A 20,100-nucleotide genomic window follows, 5' to 3' on the forward strand; every position below is an offset into this window, starting at 1 on the left:
GAGCTCTTTGCCACGTTCTGAGAATGACATCTGGATGTGGCATACGGAAACCTCTAAAGAAGTGCTTCATATCACTGTGCCCAACATGACCTGGCTGCAACACTGTGGAATTCATGATTGACGGCAGGAGCATCATCAGTGGTGGATTTCCCATTCCATTTCTTAGCAGCAGAAACTCAGGGGCTTTCTATTATCAGCCGCGTCTGCTGTCTGGAAATGCAAATGCATTCCTCTGTTCACTCCTCTGGTGGTGATTTAGTTGGGCAACAACAGTTGTGCCATTTTTAACTCGGATGAAAGAAAAGCAACACTTTCTGTCACGCATTCATGTTTGTATTTCTCCCAGTCATTGACTTTTTGTGTTGTTTTCTTTCAGCCTGGAATGATGGTAAGATCTGTGGCTTCACTCCTGAGACTGGCAGGCTGATGATGACTGTGCACAACATGGGTGTGAGTGACAGCCATTGCCACCACCAGAGGCTGCAAGACGATTGCCAGCGGGAGGGGAGGGACAGGTAAAGATCAAGAAGATAAAGCACCATGGAGATAAAGATAAACAACAATGATGGAGATAAAGCACCATGGAGATAAAGATAAACAACAATGATGGAGATAAAGAACCATGAGCATTACAAAGTACAAATATGTTCACCGTTGATAATGGAAAACCCTGGCCGTGACCCCACTTTCCGAGGGTGTCTCAAGGAGGGTTGGGATATGCAAAAATACACATTTCCAATTCACACATGCATATTAATACACACTTGTACATGCATGAAATAGGACAATAAGCACCCACCAAATTATTTTATTATAGATACCTTTATGCCGTAGAAGGTAATTAGTGGGCATGAAACCACTGCACTGTGTTAGGGCCTACCAGATAAACAACGTTTTCAAAAACCACAAGCATTGCACGCCTTGGCTCATGTTTATTCATAACTAAATCTGGTTACAATGCTATTTACATGAAGAAAGGACTAATAGTTTAACAAATATAATTAAATACTAACAGTGAAACAGTGAAATAGTGAAACAAATAGAAACAGCAGAAACAGCTGAGGAGTACCAGATCATCACTAGTGACACAGACAGAAAGGTACACCCACCACCACAGTAGGATATAGAAGAGCATTTACTGAGGTCAGACTCATTTGTGCCACAGACTAAAGTAGAGGGAGAATTCAACTCTGATTGGGTTAATGACTACCATAGTATTTATTTACAGTTATTACCATGAGTTTTGAAACACAATGGATGATTGATCGCACAGTGAGTGAGTTGTGTGAGCGCCATCTCCTTGCCACTGGTCATATTTTAGCGCCAGATGTCATAGTAGCGTAATGCAATGACAAAGCATTGTATTCTCTGTTAAGGGATTGTTTGTTCCTAAAGCAGATGGCATAGCTATGACTCAGGCAACCAGATGGTCTCTGTCACCCACTTCATCTAGGATGATGTTTACTTCTTCACAGAGAAAACCTCATTGGAAAATGATCTCTCCTTGTTTAACTTAAAACATATATATTTCACTGGTGGACCAGAGCAATCCATTGAGTAGCACACTAACATCACATAAAATATTGTTATTTTGAGGTATTCCACAGAGATAATTTCTCTTGAGGCTTGGTTTTCGTAGTATTATAATCAAATATTTCATGAGTACAATCCATATGTCTTCATGATGGAAGTTTGGACCTGATTTTTTAGGTTTCAAAGAAACACACTTTTTTCTTTATTTTTCACTGAGGGAGTGTTTTGTGTATAAATAGAATATACATTTTGCTAGCATCATTTCTTTACATCAGTAGACTAGGTATGTCTACACTCTACACTACTGGAGCACATGTTTTTTCATGAAAAGTGGTGAGCACAATCACATAGGATGTAAAATCTACACTCTTCCTGAGCTCCTTCTTTGTAGGTTAATTCACTTTTCAACAAGGGAAAAATAGAAAGGCACCTGCGTTTTAAAAGGGAAATGTGTTATTTGTGGTCTAAAAATAACTTCAAATAACAATTGCAATTGTCAATCAAATCAGAATCAAATCAAATTGATTTGTCACATACACATGGTTAGCAGATGTTAATGCGAGTGTAGCGAAATGCTTGTGCTTCTAGTTCCGACAATGCAGTAATAACCAACGAGTAATCTAACTAACAATTCCAAAACTACTACCTTATACACACAAGTGTAAAGGGATAAAGAATATGTACATAAAGATATATGAATGAGTGATGGTACAGAGCGGCATAGGCAAGATGCAGTAGATGGTATCGAGTACAGTATATACATATGAGATGAGTAATGTAGGGTATGTAAACAAAGTGGCATAGTTTAAAGTGGTTAGTGATACATGTATTACATAAAGATGCAGTAGATGATATAGAGTACAGTATATACGTATACATATGAGATGAATAATGTAGGGTATTTAAACATTATATTAAGTAGCATTGTTTAAAGTGGCTAGTGATACAGTGCCTTGCGAAAGTATTCGGCCCCCTTGAACTTTGCGACCTTTTGCCACATTTCAGGCTTCAAACATAAAGATATAAAACTGTATTTTTTTGTGAAGAATCAACAACAAGTGGGACACAATCATGAAGTGGAACGACATTTATTGGATATTTCAAACTTTTTTAACAAATCAAAAACTGAAAAATTGGGCGTGCAAAATTATTCAGCCCCCTTAAGTTAATACTTTGTAGCGCCACCTTTTGCTGCGATTACAGCTGTAAGTCGCTTGGGGTATGTCTCTATCAGTTTTGCACATCGAGAGACTGAATTTTTTCCCATTCCTCCTTGCGAAACAGATCGAGCTCAGTGAGGTTGGATGGAGAGCATTTGTGAACAGCAGTTTTCAGTTCTTTCCACAGATTTCTCAATTGGATTCAGGTCTGGACTTTGACTTGGCCATTCTAACACCTGGATATGTTTATTATAGAACCATTCCATTGTAGATTTTGCTTTATGTTTTGGATCATTGTCTTGTTGGAAGACAAATCTCCGTCCCAGTCACAGGTCTTTTGCAGACTCCATCAGGTTTTCTTCCAGAATGGTCCTGTATTTGGCTCCATCCATCTTCCCATCAATTTTAACCATCTTCCCTGTCCCTGCTGAAGAAAAGCAGGCCCAAACCATGATGCTGCCACCACCATGTTTGACAGTGGGGATGGTGTGTTCAGGGTGATGAGCTGTGTTGCTTTTACGCCAAACATAACGTTTTGCATTGTTGCCAAAAAGTTCAATTTTGGTTTCATCTGACCAGATCACCTTCTTCCACATGTTTGGTGTGTCTCCCAGGTGGCTTGTGGCAAACTTTAAACAACACTTTTTATGGATATCTTTAAGAAATGGCTTTCTTCTTGCCACTCTTCCATAAAGGCCATATTTGTGCAATATACGACTGATTGTTGTCCTATGGACAGAGTCTCCCACCTCAGCTGTAGATCTCTGCAGTTCATCCAGAGTGATCATGGGCCTCTTGGCTGCATCTCTGATCAGTCTTCTCCTTGTATGAGCTGAAAGTTTAGAGGGACGGCCAGGTCTTGGTAGATTTGCAGTGGTCTGATACTCCTTCCATTTCAATATTATCGCTTGCACAGTGCTCCTTGGGATGTTTAAAGCTTGGGAAATCTTTTTGTATCCAAATCCGGCTTTACACTTCTTCACAACAGTATCTCGGACCTGCCTGGTGTGTTCCTTGTTCTTCATGATGCTCTCTGCGCTTTTAACGGACCTCTGAGACTATCACAGTGCAGGTGCATTTATACGGAGACTTGATTACACACAGGTGGATTGTATTTATCATCATTAGTCATTTAGGTCAACATTGGATCATTCAGAGATCCTCACTGAACTTCTGGAGAGAGTTTGCTGCACTGAAAGTAAAAGGGCTGAATCATTTTGCATGCCCAATTTTTCAGTTTTTGATTTGTTAAAAAAGTTTGAAATATCCAATAAATGTCGTTCCACTTCATGATTGTGTCCCACTTGTTGTTGATTCTTCACAAAAAATACAGTTTTATATCTTTATGTTTGAAGCCTGAAATGTGGCAAAAGGTCGCAAAGTTCAAGGGGGCCGAATACTTTCGCAAGGCACTGTATATTTTACATCAATTCCCATCAATTCCCATTATTAAAGTGGCTGGAGTTGAGTTCAGCATTTAACACCATAGTACCCTTCAAACTCGTCATCAAGCTCGAGACCCTGGGTCTCGACCCCGCCCTGTGCAACTGGGTACTGGACTTTATACATTTATACATTTATACAATCAGAGATGATTATGGCTCATTCCCACACACAACCATGTTTTAACCACTGCATTTTACTATTTGATACACGGTAGCAGTTTCTATTTGCATACCGTGAAGGACTCATTAGGAGAAAGTCAAGGCTTTAGTTCTAAATCTCCCAAAATGATTTACCAGCCAATAAATGCTGGCATGCACAATACATCTGCTTATAAACATTTTTAAACAGGAGGAGTGATTTGGACACAGACTTGCATTGATTAAAAAGTTTGAATAATGAATAGTGGTCGTTGTGAAATAGTCTGCATATTATAATCCTGGTTGAAAGATAATGAGCATGCGCTTTTGGAAACTGTTGGGTGGATTTTATACATTGTTATTGTATGCATTTTGCAGTTTAATGAGAGTTCTTCACACAACTATTCTATGATCCTCGTTTACTGCACATCAAGGCCTGTAATATTTAACATACTGTATCTTTTCTGAGATGGATTGGCTATTGGGAGGTGTATGACGGGTTTGCCTTACGAGAACTAGAAGGGTCTCTCTCAGGATCCATTCATGGAATGACATCACCCTCGATGGAGACCATTTTGTGACAGATACAGATGCGTTAAGTTTGTCATTTCCACTTTAAAGTTTCAGACTTGATTTGCCCTAATGAAAACTGTATCAACCCCCTACAAACAAAATCCATTCATTATAATCCACATAATAATTTACATTTCCTGTTGCTGCAGGATTATTTTCCTGCTGTGAGAAACTGGCACAGATTAAGAAACAGCATATGTATGGTTTATACAGTTCAATTTAATCTTAGGCCACAACATTTCATTGTCTCTCAGAGACATCATTCATCAAGCCTTTGTAAAATGAGACAGTCTGTACTGTACCCATTGTACTGCACTGACAACAGACTAAATGAAACACTGATATCCCATAATAATGTATTGCTTTGTGTCTCCACATAGGTGGCAAATGGTGATGACAAACTGGTGAATGTGTGGGGGGTACTCTGAAGGGCAGGTGACAGACATCGGCACTGGGCACAGTGAGTGGCAGCATCAACAGCATCAAGATGTGCTCCAACAAAAAGTACGTGATCAGCATCAGTGTAGATGGGTCCATACTGCCATGGAGGTACACTCACCTGCCCTGGACAAAATTCTCCCCACCCTGATTCCCTCTCAGTCTAGCACTGGTGAGGAGAGTTGGTCTGGATATCAGAGTTATTTTTTATTACTCAATAAATCTTCAATTTATGGTGAATAAGCCAAAATAAGAAACACTTCTATAAAGGTCCAGTGGAGTCAAAAACGTGATTGATACATATTTCCACATTATGAGGTTGGAAAAATACTGTAAAATTGTGAAAATTATGATAATACCCTTTTAGTGTAAGAACTGTTTGAAAAGACTGCCTGAAATTTCTGCCTGTTTTGGTGGGGTAGAGATTTGGCCTATCATGGTGACATCACCATGTGGTAAATTACTTAATAGACCAATAAGAAAGAGAGTTCCAAATCTCTCATTCAATAACAGATACATTTCAGTTTTCATCATATCCTTCTATCTTGTTGTGTATGTTTGGGTACTGCTCCCTTCAGGTGAGCACCTCACCATTACCCTTCTTGCCAGTGGGTTGAAACAGCAGGGGTTCCCAAACATTGGGAAACCCACATAACCTACTTTAAATAATGTCTACACATCATTCATCCATTTATGATTGGCTAATATGTGTGTGTTCTAAATGCAAAAACTTGTCCATGACATATCCATGTATTTAATACTAACAGAGGAAACCTGCCAAACAGAAAACATGACTGTTTCAACATTCACCCATGAAAAACGGATTGTTTTCATGGGAAGAAAAGTTAAACCTGGAAACATCAACTTGATTGTTTTCATGAGAATCAAAGTTAAACCTGGAAACATCAACTTGTGAGTCAGCGTTTATATGGCCTACTATGCCAGCGTAAACTACTCTGATGATACAGGGACTAGAATCAAAGTGGGAGGGAATAGTCACACACTACGCATATGAATACACGCCTCTTTCGAGGCGAAGTTCGAAGCGATGGGTAAGTGACTGTGTACATGCCCGTAAAGGCTGCAAGTAGGAGGCAAGGAAAGGCGCGGGTAATGTTGAACATCGATGGAGCTCGTGTAATTTGGTCAACAAGCATTAAGGGTTTCAGTAAGTGTTGAAATGTTTGACGTTTACCAGCTGCACGGAGTTGATATGTGTTGATGTGCCATGGTTTCACCTCTGTGCGCTGGTGTTTTGTCCTCCTCACGGTATCCGGATGGGAAATCTCTGCAGAAAAGTGGCACACTGGCCTCGAAATTAATTACAGAATTCTCCAACATCGGCAAAGTATTATAAAGATATGGATAAACACTGCAGAGTGAAGGATGAAGCCACGTCAAAGGCAGCAACGCGCAAGGAAAACAAACAGAAACATGGACGGCTTTTTAGAAAGAAATCATTGAAGTCGGTGGGGAGTTTTGTAAATAAAATTATCAAAACTTTGGGCACTTTTACCCACTTTGGAGACGTTGCAGTTCAGGGCGCAGAGGATGACGATGGGGGGTTTCGTGACGGGACACCTTGCACACTCAGTGCCAACTCAGAAAATATCAAAGAGGATGTCCAGGTCGCCAGGGAGGATTCTGTTAAAAATAATTCGATAGCTTCTTCCCGTTGCTCGGTGAAAGAAAGGGTTTTATGGTGCTATGGTGGCAACATTCCAGGTGTTCTAGGCTTGAAAAATCACGGGAACACCTGTTTCATGAACGCCGTGGTCCAGTGCTTGAGCAACACTGACCTGCTCGCAGAGTATCTCGGGTTGGAATGGTACAAATTGGATTTGAGTCGAAGGAGAATGAATGGGATTGTTAAAAGTGAAGACACGCAGCATGCCAGAGGTGAAGTCACGGAGCAGTTGGCATCACTTGTTAGGGCACTTTGGACTCTGGAATACATCCCTCAACTGTCAGTGGAATTCAAGGTAGGCTATAGTTGGCTATTATCAAATTGAGTTGCTCTTATACCTGTGTACTAACAATATACTTACTATGTCATAAACTCAGGACAAGCCATTATAGTACCAGAGATCCAGGGGCGAAGATAACTGCTGTATTTCCATTTGCCCCTGTATACCTTGATTGCACCTTGATTGAAACCGCAACATAGAAAACTATGCTGCAGTCATTCCTAACATGATAAAAAACCATTTGTTTGTCATTTGCCTAAAATATTGAGGGGATTTACAGAAAATGTTATCATATTGGTCTATAAGCATTTCACTGTTAGTCTACATCTGTTGTTTACGAAACATGTGACAAATAACATTTGATTTGATATTCCAAAAATGATGCTGAGGCACTATCCATGACATTGGAGTTCATAAGATGTATTAGCCTACAGGTAACCTGTTTATTTTTCTCTCCAGGATTGATTACTTTACAAGTCAGTGCATCGTGGAGCTTTGATAGCTATGTTGAACTCCAGTTCATCTCTACAGTGATTTTATAGTCTGTGAGTTTACCCAGATGGCTTTTAGTTCACCACTTACTAATGAGGTGGCTGGCTGGCACTGTGTGTCACTGGAGTCTGAGGGCATGGGATTACCAGGTGTCTGTCTGGAGTGCTGAGCTAGCACTTTGTTCCGTCAGACACTCACAGCACAGAAGAACCTTGAACATAAACAATGGACTTACTATACTCTAAACAGACTTTTGAAAGCTGGTGTGTTATATTGAGTATTTTCCAGGTATGGCGGCTTCCAACGCTGGGCTTTAATATTCCAGTCGCTGAGATGATGAGCCTGCAGTGCTAAGCTCCTATATAGTTCAAGGCCAGATAAAGAGAAGATGATAAGGAGTAGGACAATACATTCACAATGGATTTATTCTTGGAAATGCTAATTGATCTGTGAGGAGAAGAGGAGGAAGCATAACTAGAGGCACACCTTCACCCCGCATTGTGCAAAGCCAGGGGCTCAATCACTTTGCCTCTAGCTCAGTGTAATGTACTGGAAGTAGAAGAGTTAGAGAAGTTTTGTCTGGGTGGTGGTCAATGAGGGACAGATTGAGAGTGCCCCACCACAATACCAGACTAAATTACTATCCAGAGATTGTATTACCTTTATTGTGCAGTCAGTGCTCTACCTCCTGCCAGAGAGGTCTCAGAGGAGAATCAATCCTAACTAGTTTATTTGGTCTCTGTCTGACCCAATGTTCTGTGTGACCGTTCCTCTCCTCCAAAAAGTAACTCTTTCTCACAATCTCACTCTTCTAAGGATACCCTGACAACTCCTCTCCATCTATAGCCACTTCCTTCTTCTCTTGTGGGGCTCTCCTTCTTCTCTTGTGGGGCTCTCCTTCTTATCTTGTGGGGCTCTCCTGTCAGATTTTGAGAGGACAGAAATCTGAGCTAGCTTCATGTAGTCAAGATAGTTGAGATCTCAAGATAGCTGTAATGATAAATACTCAATGCATGTGATGAGATCTTTCCTGTGTTTAAGTACACACAGGCGTGCATCTTGGCTGTGGCTCTGTGACCAGAAGGGTCATGAGTTCATGTCTGGCCATCTAAAACGGTCTTCTATGTAATTCCACAGCTGTCTGCAGGCACCATGAGATAATCAGATAGTTGTCAGGCCCCTGTCTGAGCCCTTAGGCCATGGGAGCATCAGACAAAACAACCAGCCATCTATAAACAACCAAAAACCTTACCCCGTCATTTAAATGGCCCACTTCATAATTATCTCAGAGCAGAGTTCTCAAACAGTATTATCAGTCACTCCACATGCCTCTGACAGAGTAATAGGAGATAGAGTGAATAGCATAGACAAGGAATAGCAAAGAAGGTGGATAAGTGTTTGGGTCATAAAAAAATAAACACAATTTTGGAGGAGAGAATAAAAGTGAATGTAAGTCAACTTTATGATGTAACACAATGTATTAGCAAAAGCAATTCGGTGGTTGCACACGTGTGCTGTTCAGTTACAGGCTAATATTCACTCTTATGCACCAAGTCAACTCTAATGTGAGAATGACTGACAGCTTGGCAGAAAGAAATGACTTTTCAAGCCTCATTATAAGCAGGCAAAATGTATTTTGAGTGAATTCAGAAGAGAGGTCATTGGTTTATTAGAAGCAAAAAGTTACCATTAAATGGTGATCTGTCCCAGTCTCCTCTCAGGCAGGTTGGTGGCGCAGACAGGAGAAAAATAAAACACAAAGGTAGCTACCGCAGGATGACTGGCACTGAGCCACATTCCAGTAGCACCTTGCAGGACTGACGCTGTCGGGGGAGAGTTACTGAAATGTGGTATCGAAGGTTAAGTCCTGTGCCCACGACTTTATATATATATTCTTCCCGTTCATCATGTCCTACCTGTCACTGTCCTCTGATCTGAGGGCTTCATTCTACCTGCTCTGGGATCAGAATCAGATGTGTGTTTTAAAGAGTATCTGATCTGTTTGTCCTAGTGCATTCTCTGAATCCCTCCTGGTGGATTTCACTGTTTGCATAGAGGGGCCAGAGAAGGTTTGAAAACAGAAACTCAAACAGTTACTCAACAGCTAGTATATAGGTTTCAATAACATGGGAGAGGCCTAGGACAGGGGTCAGGGAGGGAGGGATGAAGGCCTCTTGAGCTGGAATTCAGTCCTCACTCCCTCCCTACGGAGCAGATGGACTATCTGGTCGTGTTGGAAGGATAAATCAGTTTAGAGTTTTGACATGTTTGTGTGATGACTCATCACTGTGAGAGTGACTCTGGCTTCCAAGGATGTGTCAATATTTGGGGTCTTCTTTTATTGATTAGGCTATCTGATCTGGCAGAGCTTTGGGTTTCAGGACTTTAAATATGAAGTTAAATGACTCAGTGAAGTCACAGGGAGATGACACTTGTTCTTGTTCTGTAAATCTTCTCTTCAGGCGTACACAGGGGTTTAATTGGGCTGGGTCCCAACGGGTCTGACACCTGGCACATATGATTCAAATGAGACCCGGGACCTTTGGTCAGGGGCGTCATTCACCCCAAAAATCTGAGGGGGCACAAAGTACATGAGGATGGCTTGGGGGTGATCCATATTGGGTTATGTCCCAGTCAAGTTGGAGAATTTAGCATTTCCCAAACACCTGAAACAGCATTTTGCTGCAATCTAGAACTATAGTAATTAAGCTTAATTCTATGTCAAAACTGTTTATTTTTCTGCGTATCTAAAAATCTAACCTCTTGAGCTGTCTGTATCCTCCTGACAGTCTTTTTTTAAAGAAACTAAATATGCTTTTCTGCATCTCTGCAAAAATGTGGGTAAAATATTGAAAGTAATGTGAGTCTTATTCAGGTCATATAGTAATTGCTTGCTTTTCTAAAGGCATGCCAGCTAATATAGTTAGACAAGCTAGCTACTCTAACTTGATTGATAGCCTGAAATGGCTTCTTGGTAGCTAGTTATGATGTTGGGAGATTAGGAATCTATCTGGGCATAAAATTGCTAGGTGGCTAGTAGTATTAAATACATAATAATAATAATATATATAAACAAGACAAATCTGTGGGGGTACGTGCACCTGTGCCTTCTATGGGCATGACACCGCTCCCTAATTTGAATTATATAATGAAAAATGTGTTGTCCACATTTTCATTTTCCACAACCAAAAACATGAGTAGGCAACTGCAAAATCAGACAACCCAATAGAACAGTTTACCTATTAAATTGTTCAGCCTGTCGCATTCTATGCGAGAAAGTAATATTCCTCTTGAGGAGCACTCAAATTAGTGCTGCACAGGGAGAGACATATGGATGTCCAGTCATTGTACAACATTCTTAATACAGTTGCGGGAAAACCCACATTTGAAAGCAGTTATGATGACCACTGTAAATAGCGGAGGATCACGGAGCGTTCTAGTGTTACTACACTTATTTCTCAAATCCCCAAAATGTGTAAAATGCACTATTTTAGAACCCAATTTTTTAGCAATGAAATGGTTTATGCTCGTCAGAGGTCGCTAATGGCGTTGAATGCATAAGATCGGGGCTAATTGTAACACGGGTCAGGTGTAACAGGTAGACCTGCAATAGTTCACAGGACATGATCCTTGGTTCGCTGAGTGCCAGTGGAATTTTGTTTTGGGGGGGGGGCATTCAAGTCATCAATATATTGCTGACTGGCAACAAGATAGCCTAATGTTTAGATCTAAGAGTTAGCATCAGGTGGGCTACATCAGGTGATAATGCTTATTGCTAAATAACACCTGCCTGATAATATGGACCAATATGTTATTGGGTTCATTCCCAGAGTGGGAAATTCTATTTTAGAATTTTCATTTATTTTGGAATAGAATGTCATTTTAAAAGGTTGACAGAACTGACCTTCTCACAGTCATACACCCCCCCACCACCTCTCAATTGAACCTCTCTGGGATATGTGGCCAGGCGTCCCACCTGGTCAAAAGCTAGGGAAAGTGCAGAGCGCCAAATTCAAATAAATTACTATAAAAATCTAACTTTCATTAAATCACACATGCAAGAAAGCAAATTAAAGCTACACTTGTTGTGAATCCAGCCAACATGTCAGATTTCAAAAAGGCTTTTTGGCAAAAGCAAACGATGCTATTATCTGAGGATAGCACTTCCGTAAACAAAGAGAGAAAAGCATATTTCAACCCTGCAGGCGTGACACAAAACGCAGAAATAATAATATAATTCATGCCTTACCTTTGACGAGCTTCTTTTGTTGGCACTCCAATATGTCCCATAAACATCACAAATGGTCCTTTTGTTCGATTAATTCCGTCGATATATATATCCAAAATGTCCATTTATTTGGCGCGTTTGATCCAGAAAAACACCGGTTCCAACTTACGCAATGTGACTACCAAATATCTCAAAAGTTACCTGTAAACTTTGCCAAAAAATTTCAAACTACTTTTGTAATACAACTTTAGGTATTTAATAATTTTATCAAATTAAAGACGGGATGATCTGTGTTCAGTACAGGAGGAAAACAAACTGTAGCTAGCTTTCTGGTCACGCGCCTCTATCTAACAGTACACTTCAAGTGACCCTCGTTCAAGATGGCCGTATTTCTTCATTACACAAAGGAAAAACCTCAACCAATTTCTAAAGACTGTTGACATCCGGTAGAAGCGACAGAAACTGCAAGAAGGTCCCTTAGAAATCTGGATTCCCAATGAAAGCCAATTGAATAGAGAGTGACTTAAAAAAAAATCTGAAAGGTTTGTTATACTCACAGACATGATTCAAACCGTTTTAAAAACTTCAGAGTGTTGTCTATCCAAATCTACTAATAATATGCATATCATATCTTCTGGGGATGAGTAGCAGGCAGTTGAATTTGGGCATGCATTTCAACCGGACGTAAAAATACTGCCCCCTGTCACCAAGAAGTTTTAACCCCTGGGTGTACATACAGTATATGTCAGTTTTACAGTACCAGCACCCACTATAGTCATTATCATGCCTAATGTGCTTGATGATGACACCACAGAGAAAGAGGCAGTGCATACCAACATTCAGAGATCATCTAATGTAGCTGCTGTTACAGTAAAAAGCCCTAGCAGTGGTCCTATTTATATGACTGATGGGACTGGTCCATATGGTCAAAAGCCCTGCGCTCCCCACAGCAACTCGCTCAAACCTCCCCCACGTCTCCTTCACCCAAATCCAGTTAGCTGATGTTCTGAAAGAGCTGCAAAATCTGTACCCCTACAAATCTGCCGGGCTAGATAATCTGGACTAGAGGTCGACCGATTACAATTTTTCAACGCCGATACCGAATAAATCAAATAAATAATGAAACATGTTCAATTTGGTTTAAATAATGCAAAAACAAAGTATTGGAGAAGAAAGTAAAAGTGCAATATGTGCCATGTAAAAAAGCTAACTTTTGAGTTCCTTACTCAGAACATGAGTTCCTTTTAACATGAGACTTCAATATTCCAAAGTAAGAGGTTTTAGGTTGTAGTTAATATAGTATTTATAGGACTATTTCTCTCTATACCATTTGTATTTCATATACCTTTGACTATTGGATGTTCTTATAGGCACTTTAGTATTGCCAGTGTAACAGTATAGCTTCCGTCCCTCTCCTCGCTCCCCCTGGGCTCGAACCAGGAACACATCGACAACAGCCACCCTCGAAGCAGCGTTACCCATGCAGAGCGAGGGGAACAACCACTCCAAGTCTCAGAGCGAGTGACGATTGAAATGCTACTAGCGTGCACCCCGCTAACTAGCTAGCCATTTCACATAAACAGCGCTGTGCTTGCGAAGAGCTGCTGGCAAAACGCACGAAAGTGCTGTTTGAATTAATGCTTACGAGCCTGCTGCTTCCTACCATCGCTCATTCAGACTGCTCTATCAAGTCATAGACTTAGTTATAATATAATAACACACAGAAATACGAGCCTTTGGTCATTAATATGGTCGAATCTATCATTTCGAAAACAAAACGTTTATTATTTCAGTAAAATATGGAACCGTTACGTATGTTATCTAAGGGGTGGCATCCATTAGTCTAAATATTCCTGTTACATTGCACAACCTTCAATGTTATGTCATAATTGCGTAAAATTCTGGCAAATTAGTTCGCAATGAGCCAGGCTGCCCAAACTGTTGCATATATCCTGACCTGGTTAATATTGCCTGCTAACCTGGATTTCCTTTAGCTAAATATGCAAGTTTAAAAATATATACTTCTGTGTATTGATTTTAAGAAAGGCATTGGTGTTTATGGTTAGGTACAGTCGTACAATGATTGTGCTTTTTTCACAAATGCGCTTTTGTTAAATCATTCCCCTGCGTTGCATCGATTATATGCAACGCAGGACACGCTAGATAAACTAGTAATATCATCAACCATGTGTAGTTAACTAGTGATTATGATTGATTGATTGATTGTTTTTTATAAGATAAGTTTAACGCTAGCTAGCAACTTACCTTGGCTTCTACTGCATTCGCGTAACAGGCAGGCTCCTTGTGGAGTGCAGTGAGAGGCAGGTGGTTAGAGCGTTGGACTAGTTAACTGTAAGGTTGCAAGATTGAATCCCCCGAGCTGACAAGGGAAAAGTCTGTTGTTCTGCTCCTGAACAAGGCAGTTAACCCACCGTTCCTAGGCCGTCATTGAAAATAAGAATGTGTGCTTAACTGACGTGCCTAGTTAAATAAAGGTGAAATAAAAAAAAGTATTAACTGTCAGATTGAGTCAGATACCTCATAAACCAGAGCATTAATTATACACACATATTACACAGTCCAGAGTTATACGTAATTAGGTCAAAATGGCCATTGTGGACACCACAGAGAAAACTATACCTTATCTACAGTATCAATTATTTATCTGACGCAATTACCAGATTTCATGGACACTGATGAAGATAACTAGAATTACCATGGGAGATTTGTCACTGGAACAGCAGCTTGTAATTGTAGCATTATGTGTCCACAGAGAGCTTATTTCTGGAAACTGCCTTAGAGTTCATTGTCAAGAGTTCATGTCAAGAGTTAGAATCTTTATTGTCTCTACACTGCCATCAGACTAACTTAGGCTATGTAGAACACAACAAAACAAGTTGTACAACATCAATTTAAGTCTTTCATCTTGCTACCTCAATTGTGCTTTGCCTTCCATGCAAGATATTTACAGTAGTAGTTTAAGCTGTACAATGAGCAAACCTATTACATGAAGGCTATCTTCTGTGCTGTGCTGCCAGTCTCCAAGAGGCCATTATGTCATGCTGTTCTTTCTTGACACAAAAGGGACAGACTTGCTGCTGGCACAGGGACAACCAGACAATGGATTTGTCTGCACAGTCTGAGTTATGGCCCTGTGATTGTGATGTTTTAATTTTGTTGTCCACATTTTGTGTAATTGTGTGTAAGGACCTGAACAGTGTGATACTTCTCACCTGACTTTCTGTAGGAAGAGGCACACTTTCAGACAGCATGCGGAGACTACTCTCTTCTACTCCTACTTTTGCTTTGACACATCCCAATAATCACATTGCTCTCTGTTTTTGAATGCGTGTTCACTTTGTACAATGTTCAGCTGAGTAGCTACTTTGAAGATAGGTAGAGAAAGCAGTACCTCCCACACACAGTGTGTTATTATACAGGTTGTACCAATGATAGTGAGATCTACTGTTAGGTAGAGAAAGCAGTACCTCCCACACACAGTGTGTTATTATACAGGTTGTACCAATGATAGTGAGATCTACTGTTAGGTAGAGAAAGCAGTACCTCCCACACACTGTGTGTTATTATACAGGTTGTACCAATGATAGTGAGATCTACTGTTAGGTAGAGAAAGCAGTACCTCCCACACACTGTGTGTTATTATACAGGTTGTACCAATGATAGTGAGATCTACTGTTAGGTAGAGAAAGCAGTACCTCCCACACACTGTGTGTTATTATACAGGTTGTACCAATGATAGTGAGATCTACTGTTAGGTAGAGAAAGCAGTACCTCCCACACACGGTGTGTTATTATACAGGTTGTACCAATGATAGTGAGATCTACTGTTAGGTAGAGAAAGCAGTACCTCCCACACACGGTGTGTTATTATACAGGTTGTACCAATGATAGTGAGATCTACTGTTAGGTAGAGAAAGCAGTACCTCCCACACACGGTGTGTTATTATACAGGTTGTACCAATGATAGTGAGATCTACTGTTAGGTAGAGAAAGCAGTACCTCCCACACACAGTGTGTTATTATACAGGTTGTACCAATGATAGTGAGATCTACTGTTAGGTAGAGAAAGCAGTACCTCCCACACACAGTGTGTTATTATACAGGTTGTACCAATGATAGTGAGATCTACTGTTAGGTAGAGAAAGCAGTACCTCCCACACACAGTGTGTTATTATACAGGTTGTACCAATGATAGTGAGATCTACTGTTAGGTAGAGAAAGCAGTACCTCCCACACACAGTGTGTTATTATACAGGTTGTACCAATGATAGTGAGATCTACTGTTAGGTAGAGAAAGCAGTACCTCCCACACACAGTGTGTTATTATACAGGTTGTACCAATGATAGTGAGATCTACTGTTAGGTAGAGAAAGCAGTACCTCCCACACACAGTGTGTTATTATACAGGTTGTACCAATGATAGTGAGATCTACTGTTAGGTAGAGAAAGCAGTACCTCCCACACACAGTGTGTTATTATACAGGTTGTACCAATGATAGTGAGATCTACTGTTAGGTAGAGAAAGCAGTACCTCCCACACACGGTGTGTTATTATACAGGTTGTACCAATGATAGTGAGATCTACTGTTAGGTAGAGAAAGCAGTACCTCCCACACACGGTGTGTTATTATACAGGTTGTACCAATGATAGTGAGATCTACTGTTAGGTAGAGAAAGCAGTACCTCCCACACACTGTGTTATTATACAGGTTGTACCAATGATAGTGAGATCTACTGTTAGGTAGAGAAAGCAGTACCTCCCACACACGGTGTGTTATTATACAGGTTGTACCAATGATAGTGAGATCTACTGTTAGGTAGAGAGAACTGTTAGGTAGAGAAAGCAGTACCTCCCACACACAGTGTGTTATTATACAGGTTGTACCAATGATAGTGAGATCTACTGTTAGGTAGAGAAAGCAGTACCTCCCACACACAGTGTGTTATTATACAGGTTGTACCAATGATAGTGAGATCTACTGTTAGGTAGAGAAAGCAGTACCTCCCACACACTGTGTGTTATTATACAGGTTGTACCAATGATAGTGAGATCTACTGTTAGGTAGAGAAAGCAGTACCTCCCACACACGGTGTGTTATTATACAGGTTGTACCAATGATAGTGAGATCTACTGTTAGGTAGAGAAAGCAGTACCTCCCACACACGGTGTGTTATTATACAGGTTGTACCAATGATAGTGAGATCTACTGTTAGGTAGAGAAAGCAGTACCTCCCACACACGGTGTGTTATTATACAGGTTGTACCAATGATAGTGAGATCTACTGTTAGGTAGAGAAAGCAGTACCTCCCACACACGGTGTGTTATTATACAGGTTGTACCAATGATAGTGAGATCTACTGTTAGGTAGAGAAAGCAGTACCTCCCACACACGGTGTGTTATTATACAGGTTGTACCAATGATAGTGAGATCTACTGTTAGGTAGAGAAAGCAGTACCTCCCACACACAGTGTGTTATTATACAGGTTGTACCAATGATAGTGAGATCTACTGTTAGGTAGAGAAAGCAGTACCTCCCACACACAGTGTGTTATTATACAGGTTGTACCAATGATAGTGAGATCTACTGTTAGGTAGAGAAAGCAGTACCTCCCACACACGGTGTGTTATTATACAGGTTGTACCAATGATAGTGAGATCTACTGTTAGGTAGAGAAAAAGCAGTACCTCCCACACACAGTGTGTTATTATACAGGTTGTACCAATGATAGTGAGATCTACTGTTAGGTAGAGAAAGCAGTACCTCCCACACACAGTGTGTTATTATACAGGTTGTACCAATGATAGTGAGATCTACTGTTAGGTAGAGAAAGCAGTACCTCCCACACACAGTGTGTTATTATACAGGTTGTACCAATGATAGTGAGATCTACTGTTAGGTAGAGAAAGCAGTACCTCCCACACACAGTGTGTTATTATACAGGTTGTACCAATGATAGTGAGATCTACTGTTAGGTAGAGAAAGCAGTACCTCCCACACACAGTGTGTTATTATACAGGTTGTACCAATGATAGTGAGATCTACTGTTAGGTAGAGAAAGCAGTACCTCCCACACACAGTGTGTTATTATACAGGTTGTACCAATGTAGTGAGATCTACTGTTAGGTAGAGAAAGCAGTACCTCCCACACACTGTGTGTTATTATACAGGTTGTACCAATGATAGTGAGATCTACTGTTAGGTAGAGAAAGCAGTACCTCCCACACACGGTGTGTTATTATACAGGTTGTACCAATGATAGTGAGATCTACTGTTAGGTAGAGAAAGCAGTACCTCCCACACACAGTGTGTTATTATACAGGTTGTACCAATGATAGTGAGATCTACTGTTAGGTAGAGAAAGCAGTACCTCCCACACACAGTGTGTTATTATACAGGTTGTACCAATGATAGTGAGATCTACTGTTAGGTAGAGAAAGCAGTACCTCCCACACACTGTGTGTTATTATACAGGTTGTACCAATGATAGTGAGATCTACTGTTAGGTAGAGAAAGCAGTACCTCCCACACACAGTGTGTTATTATACAGGTTGTACCAATGATAGTGAGATCTACTGTTAGGTAGAGAAAGCAGTACCTCCCACACACGGTGTGTTATTATACAGGTTGTACCAATGATAGTGAGATCTACTGTTAGGTAGAGAAAGCAGTACCTCCCACACACGGTGTGTTATTATACAGGTTGTACCAATGATAGTGAGATCTACTGTTAGGTAGAGAAAGCAGTACCTCCCACACACGGTGTGTTATTATACAGGTTGTACCAATGATAGTGAGATCTACTGTTAGGTAGAGAAAGCAGTACCTCCCACACACAGTGTGTTATTATACAGGTTGTACCAATGATAGTGAGATCTACTGTTAGGTAGAGAAAGCAGTACCTCCCACACACACAGTGTGTTATTATACAGGTTGTACCAATGATAGTGAGATCTACTGTTAGGTAGAGAAAGCAGTACCTCCCACACACAGTGTGTTATTATACAGGTTGTACCAATGATAGTGAGATCTACTGTTAGGTAGAGAAAGCAGTACCTCCCACACACAGTGTGTTATTATACAGGTTGTACCAATGATAGTGAGATCTACTGTTAGGTAGAGAAAGCAGTACCTCCCACACACAGTGTGTTATTATACAGGTTGTACCAATGATAGTGAGATCTACTGTTAGGTAGAGAAAGCAGTACCTCCCACACACTGTGTGTTATTATACAGGTTGTACCAATGATAGTGAGATCTACTGTTAGGTAGAGAAAGCAGTACCTCCCACACACAGTGTGTTATTATACAGGTTGTACCAATGATAGTGAGATCTACTGTTAGGTAGAGAAAGCAGTACCTCCCACACACAGTGTGTTATTATACAGGTTGTACCAATGATAGTGAGATCTACTGTTAGGTAGATACCTCCCACACACAGTGTGTTAGGTTGTAGAGAAGATCTACTGTTAGGTAGAGTACCTCCCACACACAGTGTGTTATTATACAGGTTGTACCAATGATAGTGAGATCTACTGTTAGGTAGAGAAAGCAGTACCTCCCACACACAGTGTGTTATTATACAGGTTGTACCAATGATAGTGAGATCTACTGTTAGGTAGAGAAAGCAGTACCTCCACACACGTGTGTTATTATACAGGTTGTACCAATGATAGTGAGATCTACTGTTAGGTAGAGAAAGCAGTACCTCCCACACACGGTGTGTTATTATACAGGTTGTACCAATGATAGTGAGATCTACTGTTAGGTAGAGAAAGCAGTACCTCCCACACACTGTGTGTTATTATACAGGTTGTACCAATGATAGTGAGATCTACTGTTAGGTAGAGAAAGCAGTACCTCCCACACACGGTGTGTTATTATACAGGTTGTACCAATGATAGTGAGATCTACTGTTAGGTAGAGAAAGCAGTACCTCCCACACACAGTGTGTTATTATACAGGTTGTACCAATGATAGTGAGATCTACTGTTAGGTAGAGAAAGCAGTACCTCCCACACACAGTGTGTTATTATACAGGTTGTACCAATGATAGTGAGATCTACTGTTAGGTAGAGAAAGCAGTACCTCCCACACACTGTGT

At 40.6% G+C, this 20,100-nt stretch overlaps 1 protein-coding gene across 1 annotated transcript in view; it reads left to right on the forward strand.

The window, feature by feature from the left end:
- Positions 1-6,308: 6,308 nt before the first annotated feature.
- LOC115104283 (ubiquitin carboxyl-terminal hydrolase 43-like) overlaps positions 6,309-20,100 on the forward strand; it is a 98,506-nt gene continuing 84,714 nt past the window's right edge. Inside the window, exon 1 of the mRNA XM_029625648.2 lies at positions 6,309-7,269. Coding sequence (XP_029481508.2) covers positions 6,649-7,269 — 621 coding nt within the window. The 5' untranslated portion in view covers positions 6,309-6,648. The remainder of the gene's footprint in view (positions 7,270-20,100) is intronic.

Source organism: Oncorhynchus nerka, linkage group LG21, assembly GCF_034236695.1.
Source record: "Oncorhynchus nerka isolate Pitt River linkage group LG21, Oner_Uvic_2.0, whole genome shotgun sequence".
NCBI lineage: Eukaryota > Metazoa > Chordata > Actinopteri > Salmoniformes > Salmonidae > Oncorhynchus > Oncorhynchus nerka.